At 49.1% G+C, this 14791-nt stretch overlaps 1 protein-coding gene across 1 annotated transcript; it reads right to left on the bottom strand.

Moving 5' to 3' along the window:
- Positions 1 to 6525: 6525 nt before the first annotated feature.
- On the bottom strand, positions 6526 to 13541 carry LOC102382592 (olfactory receptor 5I1-like). The gene is made up of 2 exons (XM_006036069.2): positions 12623 to 13541; positions 6526 to 6590 (listed from the first exon to the last, which is right to left on the bottom strand). Exons 1-2 carry the CDS (start codon positions 13539 to 13541, stop codon positions 6526 to 6528), a joined length of 984 nt encoding a protein of 327 aa, XP_006036131.2.
- Positions 13542 to 14791: the final 1250 nt, after the last annotated feature.

The raw sequence follows: 14791 nt of genomic DNA, 5'->3' as shown, positions 1-14791 counted from the left end.
GGGGGGCGGGGGGGAGTGGGGGGTGGGGCTGGCGGGGGCAGCCATCAGGGAGCTGCAGCAGCTGGCACGGCATGGGGCTAGGTGGGGCAGCAATCGGGGGGCTGGGGGGGGGCATGTGGGCCTTGCAGGGGGGGTGATAGCCCCTACGGGGGCCATTTGTCCCCTGTTGCGCAGGCGTACCCCTTGTGTGGGGACTGAACCTCATGTTGGGGGCCTGTAGCCCTTGTGCTGGGGGCCAAATCCCCTGTTGGGGGGCCATAGCCCCTGTGTGTGGACCTAATCCCCTGTTGGGGGGCCGTAGCCCTTGTGTGAAGGCTGAACACCCTATCGGGGGGCGTAGCCCCTTTTGGGGGGCTTTAGCCTCTGTGTGGGGACTAAACCCCCTGTTGGGGGCCTGTAGCCCCTGTGTGGGGACCAAACTCCCTGTTGGGGAGCTGTAGCACTTGCGTGGGGGCCATAGTCCCTGTGGGAGGGTACCAAAATATATATTCATGAATTCATGAAACATGTATTTAGAGTTCACTTTATTATTATAATAAAAGACTTGCTTTAACACTGTAGATATATCAATAAAACATTGTCCAACTGATCACTGTCTCTGTCTCTCTCTCTCTTTCTCTTTATAGCGATCTTTTGTTTTACTAGTGGAGAAACATGAATGTTGTGGTATTTTACAGAGTGACTGTGGGATTTTTTTTTTATCAGAGGGATTTTTGAGTTTTCCAATAGGGAATACCAGAATTCCTGCTAGGGAGGCCAGTGGCAGGACTCTGCCTGCTCAGAGCTGGCACCTTGGACCCAGCTGGCTGTGGCTGTCCTCCTGGCCAAATGAGGCCAGGAGGACAGGCTTTAACAGTTCAAAGCAGGCCACCTCACCCAGAACATCTTCGGGGCGATAGCTGCCCAGATGACTGGGCAGGTGGACACGTAGCAGTAGTGCTACACAGAGGCCAACCCTACAGCCACAGCCCACTGGCAGCTGGCCCAGAAGGGCAGATGCCTCTACTGGCAGTGCAGTCCCCATCCGGGTCTGGCAGGTGAGTAGCAGGTCACAGCCAGACAGCAGCCCCCACTGCCAGACTGCTGCAGTGCATAGAGGGTGCAGGGAACTCTCAGGGCTGCTTCAGCAGTCCAGATTGAAGAAGGGGTAGTGTCCCCAGGTACCAATTGTCTGGGCCCCAGAAGCTCCTGAGAGCTAGTAGCCCTGAGCTACTTTCCAGGGCAACTTTTTATACTTCTGAGGACAGCACAGGTGCTGGCCCTGGGCTCTAGCTCTCCTTGGCTGCAGATCCAGGAGGAGCCAGGCAGGGTTATTTTGCCCCAAGTGAAACAATTTGCTCCACAACAAAGTGCATGTCCAAGCATGTGTGCTGAGGCAAAAAGTCCTGGCTCAAATTTGCACTGCTTCTATTTGACCTGCTGCAAATGCACATGCTTGCATGTGTGGATGCTCCCTCTGAGTCCCCAGGAGGTCTCAACTAAAAGGTATGACAAAAGCATATTTCATGCCTACCCAACAGCACTGAAGGTAGCAGAAGACCATCTATGCTCACTTTCACTGAAGGACATGGCAATCTGTTGAAGCTGGCCACTGTGCAACCAAGATTGTGACTCATGAGATCTAGTGTACCACCCACTCCAGCAGTGGCATGTGGGAGCCAGAGTGTGGGACACCATCACTGCCCACCTTGTGGTTCACCCCTTTGAGGCCACCTGCTCAAGGACCTCCATCCCTGCCCACTGCTAGGACTGCAATAGCATAGGCACTGTGGCTGTGTTGAAAGCAAGATCTATTTTATTCTCCTCCCCTCTCTCCAGAACATCCTGAACACCAGCAATGCATCATGCCACAATACCCCACACAACACTTTCCACCACACCAACACCATTCACCTACCCCCCCAACCCTTGCACAAACCCAGCCTAACCCAGAAAGCAATACAAATGGTTTAGATGCATATTAGGGGAACCAAAGATGGTCCAGAGGTACAAGGGAAACTCAGAGGGAGGAGGAACAGGGAGAAGGGGCTCAGGGGCTGGCTGCACTGTGGCCTCGACCCAGGCCTCGGGCTTGGGTCTGACCACCCCATGTGTGGGGGCCATGGCAATGATGCCGAGGGCCTGGATGCCCTGGAGAGGAGGGCAGGTGCTCCTCCTGAGGGACAGACACCAAGGGTTGACCTGGACCTAGGAGAGGGGGAGACATTGTGAGCCTGTGGGGCCTCCTGGGGGGGGGGGCAGCTGTGACATCATTCAGCCAACCTCCTCCCAGCTGTGCCCTGCCCCTGGTGCCAGGGGTGCAGACTGATCAGGGTGGGCATGGCCCCAGTGCCACTTGCACATTCCCCCTTCCCTCATGGCCAGGACCAGCTCCATTCAGTAGGGGATGCTGACAAGGTGAGGTGATTGTCGTGGCCCTGCTGAGAAGTAGTTCCCATCATGGCTGATGAGAGGGGTTGGAAGAGTTGGAAGAAAAGGATGCCAGCTGGCCCTGAGGAGGACCAGGCCAGGGGAGAAGGGAGAAGTTCCCAGTTCCTCATACCCTATGTATGACTTACTAGGTCTTGTGGATGGACAGCCAACTTGGCTGGAAGATCTCAGATCCTAGGCCCTGGGCTGCAGGAGGCAGGTGGAGCTGGTGAGGGTGGGCACATGCTCGGTGATGAACCCAGAATTGGATCGGAAGCCCCCCTGCACCCCCTCAGCTCAGCAATTGGCTGCTCAGGGACCCCAGGTGCCCCCCCCCCAGGCCCAGGAGGCACCATTTACTGAGCCAGGGGGGGTGCAAGGGGGTGCAGGAGGGCCCCCAGCGTGCTCCCCAGTGGACCCAGAAGTGGACCGGAAGTTCTCTCGGTCCACTTCCAGGTCTGCTGTTGAACATGCTGGGGAGCCCCCTGTGCTTCTGTGGGATACCCCATCTGTCCCACCATCAGAGCATTAACAAGCCACCTGTAACCTTGAGGTATGTAGCAAAAACATTTAAAGCTGTGTCTAGGTCTGAATCGCTGAATCTTTCTGAATCTCTCCAAATTTATTCAGAGGGCTCCAATTCAATTCAGAGAGATTAAAGGGTCTCCTGATTTGATTCAGATTTGGAGATAAGGCCACCGAATCAGGCTGAATCTCTGCCAAATCAAATCAGAGACCGAAGCTTCGCACAGCCATACAAGCCAGCTCCTTGTAGTGGGGCATGGTGGGGCACTCCACCCCTGAGCATTGGTTTGCATCATGGACAAAAGTAAATTTGCTGGTGGGCTGCCTTGGTCTTCATGCAGCATTGTTGCCTTGTCTTCTGATGTTCCTGCTTTGCCATCTGGCAGCTACCACCTGGAAGATATGCTCATTGTGGTTGCCTACTTTCAACTCTTGAAGCATGTCCTCCTGGCCCCAAATGGCCAGGAGGTCATCTACATTTTCTGCCCTCCATTTGGGTCCCTGATGCCTGCCCTGGGCAGGCTCCTCTGCCCAGCTCCTGCCACTTGCCGCACCTGTTTTTCCTTTTTTCAAAATTGAATAATATAGCCCTGGGCCCTAACATATTAGTAAAGCTTTAATTTTTTTATTAATATGAGAAAAATCGGTGTTGTGTTCTATGTGATGACTCACCACACCATCTGCATCCGCTTTTCAGAATTGTAGATCTGCCCAGGAGCAAGACCCCCAAGGTCCATACCGCACCCAATGTGGCTTGCACCTGTGTTGGTCTGACTTGCCCACACTGGATTTTAGCTTCCATGCTACATGTCAGGCATCACCCTGTCTCCTCCCCAGCATTCCTTCTGACACTAAACTACTAGCCCTTTCACTGAGGAGATGACCTTTTAAAGAGGACTGAAGAGCAGTGCCTGGAGGAAGCTTTGACCCTCCTGTAAGCAAGGCCAGCACTTGGGGCTGACTTTCTTGAAGAGAAAGAGAGCAGCTGACTCCATTCTTCAGGCTCAAATACGGAAGTCCTCCTTCTCTTCTGGAATCTAACTCACATTGGTCATGTCTTTTATTTTTTTGGATTAGATTTTCAAGACTAAGACCAAGAAGGTGTACAAGTAAGTAGCCAAGCTTTTGGACTCTGCGAAGCTTCAGTCACTGATTCAATTCAGAGGAGATTTGTCCTGATGCAGCGGCTAAATCTCTGAATTCGAATCAAATCAGGAGACTCATTAAGCTCTCCAAATGAAATCGGAAGCCTCTGGTTTGATTTGGAGACATTTGATGATTTGGCCATAGACACAGCTTTATATGTTTTTTCTACATACCTCAAGGTACCATGCACAGCTCATGAATGCTGAGGTGGTGGGGTGGATGAAGCATCCCATGGGAGCACGGGGGAGTCCCCCGCATGCTCGGCAATGGACTCAGAACTGGATCAGAAGTACTTCAAGACCACTTCCGGGTATGCTGCCGGGGTGTACGCGGGACCCCTCCCATCCCTCAGTTTGGCAACTGGTGCCTCCTGGGTCTGGGGGGGACCTGGGGTCCCCCCATGGCCAATCGCTGAGCTGGGGAGACATGGGGAGGGTGCCCTGTGCTCTCTGCAGTGGACCTAGAAGTGGATCAGAAGTACTTCTGGTCCACTTCCAGGTCCACCACCGAGCACATGGTCAGGGGAGGTGCATTCTTCTGGAATGCTCCATCTGCCCCACCATCTCAGCATTCACAAGCCATGCCCGGTACCTCAAGGTATGTTGCAAAAACCATATAAAGCTGTGTCTATGGACAAATCACTGATTCTCTGAATCAGAATCAAATCTTCAGATTCAGATTTGGCCAAATCAAATCAGGACAGTGATCTGAATCAGTGAATCGAATCACTGTCCCTCAAATTGAGCCAAATCCGAATCTGAATTGAATATGGTCTACTTCGCACACCCCTACCAAGCATGTATCCACCCAGTGTGCAGCTTGCTACAGATGCACTGTTTACATATGTATCCTTGTGCTCCAACACTGGAAGGGAAGTAAAATTGTGTATAGGTGGCGAAAACAGTACTTACACAGCTCAAAAATTGCCTTTTAGATGCAGAGAAGGATTCCACCCATAGGTCAAATAAGCCATTATTCACACTTTGGAATTTTGTGTGACCACAGGACAAGATCCAATATCTCTGCTTGTATGACTTTCAGAACTGAAATGGAAGATGAAAAGGCCCCTCTCCCTATTTACTCCAGCTCACTACATGTTGGAATTCATGACCAAGGAACCAAAGACACAGATTTTAAATGTTCTCACCCATGAGCTACTTGAATCTCCATCTCCAATCAAGTGCTCTAGTGACCTGTCCCTAAGTTACACATTATACAGACTCTGCTCTAACTTCCGCAGGAGGCAGCTGAGTGAAGGATCTGTGTGGGACAGCTCTGTTCAACAGGCTTAGTATATGACTGTGGGCTGACACACATGAAGTGGAATGGCAAACTGCCTTAAGTGCAGTAAACTGCCCTCATGTGCCTGTAAACATGTCATTTAGGTATGTAAGGGGTGGCAGGATTTGGTCAATTGACATTACTGTACTCAGTCCTTACAGAACTGTAAATGTAGAAGATATGCACAGTCTGTAGTTCTCAATTGGAATGAGTCAGCATGTGCTGTGCAAAATTTTCCCCTTAAAAATTCAAATATAACTATGCACCAGGCTAAGTTACATTGGTATGGAGGTTGTGTGTGTGGAGGTGTAATGAATTTCATCTCTGGGGAGCTGTCTGCTCAATGCAAAGCCTCTGTTATTGCCTCTCCCACCACCCCAAAGCAAATCAGATGGCAGTGCCTACTTCAGGCCAGTATCTCGGGAGAGCTGCTGATCTCTTCCCTCCAGACACAAGTGTAACTGATGTTGGTGCACCAGACAGTACAAGTTACAAAAAAATAACTGTATCATGTCTCTACACCCAAAGGAAACTTAAGCCCCATTAACTTTCAAGGGGAGGGTTGCTCCTAAGTCCAAAGGGCACAATATTAAGGGCAGGATAAGACTGCAGGACAAATGCAGGATTTCAGATTGCAACATGATTATACTTTTGGGTCCATTAAAGTCCTTATGAATCGAGCAATTACATGCTACTATGCATTTCCTTGTATAATGTGATGTGAGAAATAAAACAGTCTAAATAGTTGGTTTTCTGGTTTCCTTTTAGTTCTAGATGAAGCAGCAGTAATATAAAGTCATCTTGGGGCAAACAAAAAACATGGTGGCACTAAGTATGAGAAAATATATTTTCTGCCTAATGGAAGGCTTTGATTGATGCAAAGGTAAACATTTTAATTAAATTAAAGCATATTGTGTTTTTTTTTATTTAAACCTATTTTTGAGGGAAGCACATTTTTATCAGAAACTGAAATTCTTCCATCCAAGAAACTTTAAATAAACTGTGTTGACTTCTCAGTTTTATTTTCATTTTTTTTTAAAGAGGAACACTTCTATAAGAGTGACACAAATTTACAAATATTGTCGTTTCAATAAATCTGTAGTTTTTGCTGAATAAATCTTACAATCTTACAATCTTGCAGTGCATCAGAGCGGACTCGATTAATCAAGTCTGCTGGATCATATTAACTAGCATGCTACAGCAAGCCTGTGTCTCATGTATCAGTTTCTCTGAGCTTCAAAATGGTGGCAGGGGTGCTTTAACTGAAGCTTGTTCTATGACATTTAGTTAAAGCACCTCTGCCACCAGTTTGAAATTCAGGGACTCTGATACACTCTGATACATGAGTGACTCAAGGTGCTTTAATTAGAACCACCCCAGAGCACATGTAAAAATGTCCATATATTGCTTGGCTCTTGTTACAAGTAAATTATAAATTTACAGGTTTGTAATATTCTGTCACCTAGTTTGGAACTGCCAGGAATTTGCCTAGTTTGTGGAAAGAATTTTCTAGTTCACGGTGTGATAAATTTTGGTAAGAACTTTGACTGGTGCTACTTGACATTGTTCCTTAGGAAATTAAACCAGCACAAAATACACACAATGGGCTTGTCCAGATGAGTGTCGATGTACCTCTTGCCCCATCTCAAGCCCCTTTGATGCCTATTGGGTGCATCCACACATACAAGCCCGTGGGCTTGCAGCAGCTCAAATAGAAGTGGTGCAAATTTGAGCTGGAGCTTTTTGGCTCAGTGCACATGCTTGTACATGCACTTTGTTGAGGAGCAAATTGTTCCACTTGGGGCAAAATAACCCTGCCTGGATCCTCACAGATCTGCAGCCAGGGAGAGATAGAGCCCAGGGCCAGCTCCTGTGCTGTCCCCAGTGATATAAAAAGCTGCCCTGTCCTGGCCCCAGCAGTACAAAAAGCTACCCTGGCAAGTAGCTCAGGATTACTTGCTCTCAGGAGCTTCTGGGGCCTAGCCAATTGGTACCTGGGGACACGATCCCTTGTGCCAGCTGGACTGCTGAAGCAGCCCTGAGAGCTCCTTGCAGCCTCTACCCACTGCAGTGGTCTGGAAGTGGGGGCTGCTGCCTGGCTGCAACCTGCTGCACACCTGCCAGACTGGGATGAGGCATCTGCCCCTCTGGGCCAGCTGCCAGTGGGCTGTGGCTTCAGGGGTGGCCTCTGTGTGGCACTACTGCCATGTGTGCCCCTGCCTGGCCACCTGGGTAACTATCACCCAGAAGATGTTCTGGGTGTGGTGGCATGCTTTGTACTGTCAAAGCATGTCCTCCTGGCCCTATTTGGCGAGGTCAGCCACAGCCAGCAGGGTCCAAGGTGCCAGCTCTGAGCAGGCAGGGTCTGGCCACTAGCCTCCCTAGCAGGAATTCTGGTGTTCTCTATTGGAAAACTGAAAAATCCTTCATAAAATGAATCCCAGTCATTCTGTAAAATACCCCCAAATCCATGTTCCTCCACAAGTAAAACAAAAGACCACTATAAAGAGAGAGAGAGTGAGACAGAGACAGCGATCATTTGGGCAATGTTTTATTGATATATCTACAGTGTTAAAGCACTGGCTGTTGGGACTGCAGCCACACAGGGGTTACAGCCCCCGAACAGGGGCCAATTGGCCCCCACAGGGGCTACTCCTCTGTAAGGCCCACATGGGGCCAGGCACCGCTGGGATCAGGGGCCTTGGGGGGATTTCCAGGGGTATAATTTTCTTCCCGCATTGCAACATTTTTTCATTCCCACACGTGCCTGTTGCCCTGTCTTGAAGGGGTTTGAGACGGGGCCAGAGACATGTGCGTACTCATCTGAACGCACCCAACATGGGTCAAACCAAACTGTCCTTGAAAAATGTATTGTCCAAGCATCATTTTCCAGCAAAAAACCTGAAATATTTTCTTTCTCCAGTGACATGTCTCAAATTTTGTTCTTTCAACTTCTTACACAGAACTCTACAGCAACTTGGCAAGAGTCTTTTCAGTCCAGTCATCTTTCTTTCCACTTCCCACACAGTGCTGGCCCCAGCCTCCCCTACCTCCCCTGGAGTAATTTGCTGTGCACCAATTGCATTTAGCACAGGCGTTCCCTGTGGACAAGTAGCTTCAGCACAAGGTGCGCAGCTGCTAATTGTCCCCAGGGAACCAAACGTCCATGTATGTCTGGATGTGCCCGCTGTGGGAAAATTACCTATGCCCATCTCCTCCCAGCCCCCAGCATCACTGGCAATGCATAGCAGGTGCACGCAGGTTCACATGCACTCTATGAGATTGGCCACTGCAGACACTGCTGGCAGCACCTGAGGGTGGTTGCCACTTGCCACACACACACCCTCCTCCACTGCTGACATGGCTGGCAGCATCTGCTGGCAGTGACTGATCACTACTGGCTGCCGCCGACACTGCTGGTGGCATCTGTGGGTGGTCGCTGATCACCAGTTGGTGCTCACCACCCCCTCCCCACTGCCACCACTGCTGCAGCTGTCTGTGGAAGCTGTTTGTTTACCGCTGCCATGCCCCTGCCACCACCACCTGCGGGCAGTCGCTGTGACGCCCCAGCCTCAGGAGGCATGCAATGTTCATGCCCAGCATGATGCTTCAACCAGGGTCCATGTGCTGCAGGTGAGGGATGGGGAGGGCTGGCTGGGTCACAGGGTGCCTCAGAGCAGGGACTCCATAGTGTGCAGAGATAGGGGAGCAGCCAGCACACTATGCCCCAGTTCACGGGCCCTACAGCACATGGAGATGGGGGAGCAGGCAGCTATGAATGTTGATTATATTTTGCCATTGACTTTTATTAATTTACTAGGAAATTGCTCATCAAGAATGATGGGGGGGGGGGGGGGGGGGGTGGAGCTGGAGCCCTGAATCCAGCCCTGGGCCCCCCTTCTCCCCCCTCCTCATCTGACTCTGCTGCACCCGCTTTCACTGCTTTGGGTCCAGCCTTGCTCCACACCCCTCCACCACTCCTCATCCAGCCCCACTCTATCCCTAGCCCTGTCCCACCACTTCAGATCCAACCCTCCACCTCTGCCCTCCCCCCCACCACTTCGAGTCTGACCTCACTCCCTCTCTCCCCCCTGCCACCTTGGGTTCAACCCCACTTCCCCTGCTCCCCCTCCACTTTTTCAGGTCTGTCTGGCCCACATTGGTATGCCTCACCGCTCCCCTCCTTCCCTCCCTGCCTGCTGCCTCCCTCTCCCTGCATGCTGTTCTGAGGGGTGCCGCCACTGTGATCCCCCCTTCACCCTCAGGCAAGGAGGCATGGGGATGCCCCACTGCTCAGATGGCTGGGGTGTATTCCCAGCTGCCAAACTTCCCTGGCATAGGTGCAGACCTGGGCCCATGCAGTCTGGGCCACCCAGCCAATTGCAGCCCGCCCTCTCAGCAGCACATGCGCAGCTTTGTGGACAGACATGCACAGCTTTATGGACAGACAGACAGACAGACTAAGCCTTTTATTATATTAGAATTGTCATTCATTCCAATGTAGTGTTGCAACACATGTTATTCATTAGCATAATATTCAATTTCTGTGTTAAGCTTCTCAGGCCATGTCCAGATGACCAGGAGCTTGCAGCAGCACGAATTTGTGCTGCTACTTTGTGCTGTGTTGCACACCTCTACACTTGCAGTTTGGTGAGGGACAAATTGTCCTGCTTCAGCCAAACTGCCCAGGCCCAGCTACTCTTTTCTCCTAGCTGAGTTTCATGTACTATGGGGGTGGGGCTGGCTGAGGCACAGAGTGTCTAAGTGTGGGCCTACCTGGCAGGCAGTCCCCATGCTGAGGCACCCTACACCCCAGCCAGCCAGGAAGTGGCAGGTGAAGACAGGGGAGCAAGGAGACCAGGGATGCCTTCTTCCTGGTCGCAAGGCGCAGTGTGCCTCAGCACAGGGGCTCCATAGTGTGTGGGCTTAAGGAAGCAAATAGGCCTGGGATGGCAGCTTCCCCATCTTCATGTTTGTCTGGGCACGTGCTGCTTACATGTGCTTTGCCCTACTTTTTTTTACTGGGTTTTTTTTGTTTGTTTGTTTGTTTTTGCAACTGGACAATCCTCGTTGTAAATTTTGCTCCTACACTGCAAATTAGCAGTGCAGTATATGGTTTAAAGTGAAAGACATGTGGGTTGTAGTGCCACAAAGAGATTTCTGGCACCACAAGCCACATGTGCCTGCATGTGCGGACATGGTCTCAGAAATATTCACAGGGGGATCACAAAATTTTAAAATTGAATAAAATTAGTTCCCACCATTTAATAAGATGATATTTTAAGTATCATGGAAAATATCCTTGATCTACAGCTAGTTGCAGCTGAAACCTATAATTGAAGTGGATGAGAACATTTATTTTCCAATTTGGAAGTAGTGACCAATCGGCGTAAGGCATCACATCCCAGCCTTTCTAGCTGACATACATTGTCCCTCCAAAAACCTTGCTATTTCTTGAAAAAGGCAAAGGTTAGCAATCCAGAGAGAGATGGATACAACATGTTATGCCTGCAGAACAGATGACTGTCTCAGACAGCCGGAGCCAACTTGAGGTGATTTAGAAATTACTCGGTCGTTGGGCAGGCTGGTGAATGGAGAGGCAGACAAAGCGTATTGGTTGTAAAAAAGCTTTACTTACGCAGCTAGTAGCCACGACGCAGGTGGTCCGGTCGCTTAAACAACTACATGAGTTGCTCCAGCTGGCAAGGCTCAGGCCAGCGAATCTGTACACGAATCAGGCCGGCAGGGAAAGGGTACGTCGAGGGATGGCGCTCAGCGACAGGGAGAAGGATCGATAGGTGATCAGGCTATCGACCAGCTCAGCCACAAGTCAGGAATCTTCAAAGGCACTCTGCAGCGTGCTCAAAGTTCTCCGATTGGGGCGAAATTTGCACAAATTTTTATGGGGCAAGAAAGCCAATCGCTAGCCGCCACGTAGGAATAATTTAGAACTGGCCAATAGTGGGACACAAATTTGCATACGAATGGCGGTAACTCTCTTGCACCGGAGTTTTCTGTTGCAGCAGAAAACTTTTGCTGTGCACAGAGACTCTCATGTGGCGGGAAAATTCCACCGTGCCGAGGCACTAAAATCATTGGGTTGTGACAATGACAAAGTGGTAGAAGTGATGGGCATCTTTCATTGGATAACCACTGGGAGTAACAGCACCAAAGTACAGAGGGCTTTAAGTGTCTTGTTCAAAGTCAAACACAAAATCTGTGGCAGAGCTAAAAGAAGAGTCCAAGTCTGCTGCTCCTCTGCCTAATACCCTAAGCAGTGGACCATCCTATACACCTTATTGTCTTTCCACAACATACGGAGGGTTCCTTCTACATCAAAGAGTCAATAGGCATTTGTAGATGAAACTTTAAAGCAGGTTTAAAGCCTTTTGCACTACTTTAATGGCATTGCTGTTTGCACATACAGTGGTTTAATGTGCATTAATTTCAGACGCTGTAGCACATTCGGTGGTGTAATGTGCGTTAAATGACGTTGGGAAGCAGAAAACGACTTTGGGGCACTGCAAAGTAAAACACTTCTGAGGAGTTTTAGTTTCTAAACCCTACAACTGCAGAAGGAAGCATCAGACCCCATGCTCCTCAGGGGCTGTGCAGGGAGCCCCTGCAGGCAGCCCAACAACAGCCTGGGAAGGCAGGCTCCACAGAGGGTGGGAATAAAGCGGTGAACCTGATCTTATTTTTTTTGTCCCCCCGCCAGAACCTTCCTGCCTGCCTGAGCTGCGTGACGAGCTGGTGCTTCCCTTCATGACTGTGATGCCTCCTGGGATTGCCTGAGCTGGGTGCCTGCAGGTGGGTGCCGCCTGAGGGCCCTCTCGCTGTCACAGAGGGAAGCACCAGCCCCTCTCCCACAGCTCAGGGAGTGCTCTGCCTGCCAGCAGCTCACTCTTCCCTCCTTGTCGCTGGAGAGGCAGGTCAGGATCAGGCTCTGACATGGGTATATAGGACACGGGGGTTTACTTTGCCCTAAACTGAAGTAGTGTTTTAAAAAAAAAAACACCCCTTCGATTTTTGGAGAATTAAACCCTTGCATCATGTACAAACCCCCTATTTGTCTTTAAATACATGGATATCACATGAGATTCTGTTTGCATGGCCCAAGCTTCCTTAAACTCTTTTGCATCCAGATCTGTTGCTACAGGATATAGCACAATGGCTTAACCCACCCCCTCCTCCTCCTGCTCTTCCTGACTGGTAAGTCTTAACTTTGTGAATCAAAAGATTCACTGAGCAATGGCTTTACTCTCTATAGCTTTCCTCAGGGCATCCTTCACATCCTTGTTCCTCAGGCTGTAGATTAGCGGGTTTAGTACAGGAACCACAATGGTGTAGAAGACAGATATATATTTATCTGAATTGGGTGAATACCAAGAGCTGGGTCGGGAATATATAAAGAGCAAAGTCCCTTCATAAATGATGACCGATGACAAGTGGGAGGCACAAGTAGAGAATGTTTTGCGTCTGGCTGCCATAGAGCGCATCTTCAGGACTGATATGATTATGAAAATGTAGGAGATGATGATAATGATAGAGGAGATTATTTCCACAGAGCTGCCATAGGTGTACAGCAGGAGCTCATTGAGGGTTGTGTCAGAGCATGAGAGCTTGAGGAGCAGTGGGAGGTCACAGAAGAAGTGATTTATTATGTTGGGGCCACAGAAGGAGAGCCTGAATGCAAAACAAGTGTGGACCAGTGCACTTAGGGTGCCTCCTAGGTAGGACAGCAACACTAGCATGACACACACTTTCTGTGACATGGTAACTGTATAGAGCAGTGGGTTACAAATGGCCACATATCGGTCATATGCCATGGTGGCTAAGATAAATGACTCTGTGTCAGCAAAGGTGCAGAAGAAGTAAAACTGTAGCCCACAGCCAGCATAAGAAATAGTCTTCCTCTCTGATAAGAAGTTGACCAGCATCTTCGGAACAATCACGGAGCAATAGCAGAGATCCACAAAAGACAAGTTACTAAGGAAAAAGTACATAGGAGTCTGGAGGTGGGAATTGGATCTGATCAGCACCATCAACCCAATGTTCCCCAAAAGAACCATGCTGTACATTGTGGAGAACACCAGAAAGAGGATAACCTGGATCACAGGCTGGCTAGGGAATCCCAGGAGAATGAACTTGGTCACTGTAGTGCGGTTGGCCATAGACATGTCCTTGTGGCAGATCTTCTGCTGGAGAGAGACAGAAGCTGGACTGAACAGACAGACATACACCATGGCTTGTAACTACCACCAACACATTTGCACTAAAACCTTCCACCATGAATGAGAGGAAGCACTAGTGATAGGGAATGTTTCTGGCTTTGAATGCATTTCAGAATGATGTACTTCCAGCTGAAAGAAACTAGCTCTGATGGATTTGCCTTTGGCATAAATTGGTGTAACTTCACTGAAATTCATATTGCTATGCTACTTTGTGCCAGCAGAGTCTCTAGTCCTACATTTCTTTTCTTTTTTTTTTCTTTTTTTTTTCCCATTTTAAACATATATACCAAGAGTCTCAACAGGCATAAATCACTTGGAGTCCATGGCACAGAAATTACTTAAACTGCCTGAGGCTCTAGCACTAGGTTACTATGATTTCAGTTAAACATATACTAGATGCAGTAATGGATCTTTCCTGTTAAACTAGCTTTGTAAGAATCTGTCTCCAGCCTAAGAATCCTAGCAAGTAACCTCATTTGCCAGAGGAAGGCATTCATCTCAGAGCATAGCTGGAGCTAATAAATGTTCTCAAACACAACCAATTTCATTCCCCCTCCTCCCCTGATATTCTAGGAAGGAAAGAAGGAAGGAAAATAAATGCAAAAAGCTGCTAAGTTAAATTTAAAATGTATTAGTATTAGCAGTATAAAGCAAAATGTATGAAACATAAATTCCTCATGTTTCCACCCATAGTGATGTTTACTGATCACTGTTTAGCTCAAAATAATAGCTCCACTGCCTGCAGTGGAAATACAACATTGTGACCTTGATTAGCACAGTTAGAAATCTAAATGAATGTACACCGTCCCATTGAGAGCAACATTTGTCAGCCTATGGATTGCAACCAAAAAGTGGGTTGCAAGAATATATGTGAACCTAGTGAACAAATTTTAAAAATGGATTCTCCCTTAAAAGAGAAAAATGTGGGTAACCATGGCTTTTCCTTTGCAGGCTGGTAGAGTTCCAGTCAGCAAGGCCCACCCCCCTGCCCCACCCACCCACCCCTTGCTACACATACCCACCCCCTGCCCAACACACTGGGGCACTGGGGACTAGGGGTTAGGGGCAGCTGGTCCAGAGTGAGGGCATTGGGTTAAGACAGGTCATCAACGTTGTCAAATGGGTCCTAGTACAAAAAGGTTGAGAATTATTGATTTAGAGGTTTACATAACTTTATAAGATACAAGATAAGAAAA

This window comes from Alligator sinensis, unplaced genomic scaffold (assembly GCF_000455745.1).
Source record: "Alligator sinensis unplaced genomic scaffold, ASM45574v1 scaffold287_1, whole genome shotgun sequence".
Lineage (NCBI taxonomy): Eukaryota > Metazoa > Chordata > Crocodylia > Alligatoridae > Alligator > Alligator sinensis.
The sequence above is the reverse complement of the archived record's forward strand: the minus strand, read 5'-3'. Positions and strand labels throughout refer to the sequence as shown.

Excerpts from the sequence above, each read along its gene's own strand:
- LOC102382592 (XM_006036069.2), bottom strand. The coding sequence starts at position 13,541 with ATGTCTATGGCCAACCGCACTACAGTGACCAAGTTCATTCTCCTGGGA. Across the intron at positions 6,591-12,622 it reads CCTGAGGAAAGCTATAGAGA|AGAAACTGATACATGAGACA; the intron begins GTAAAGCCATTG and ends TTTGAAGCTCAG.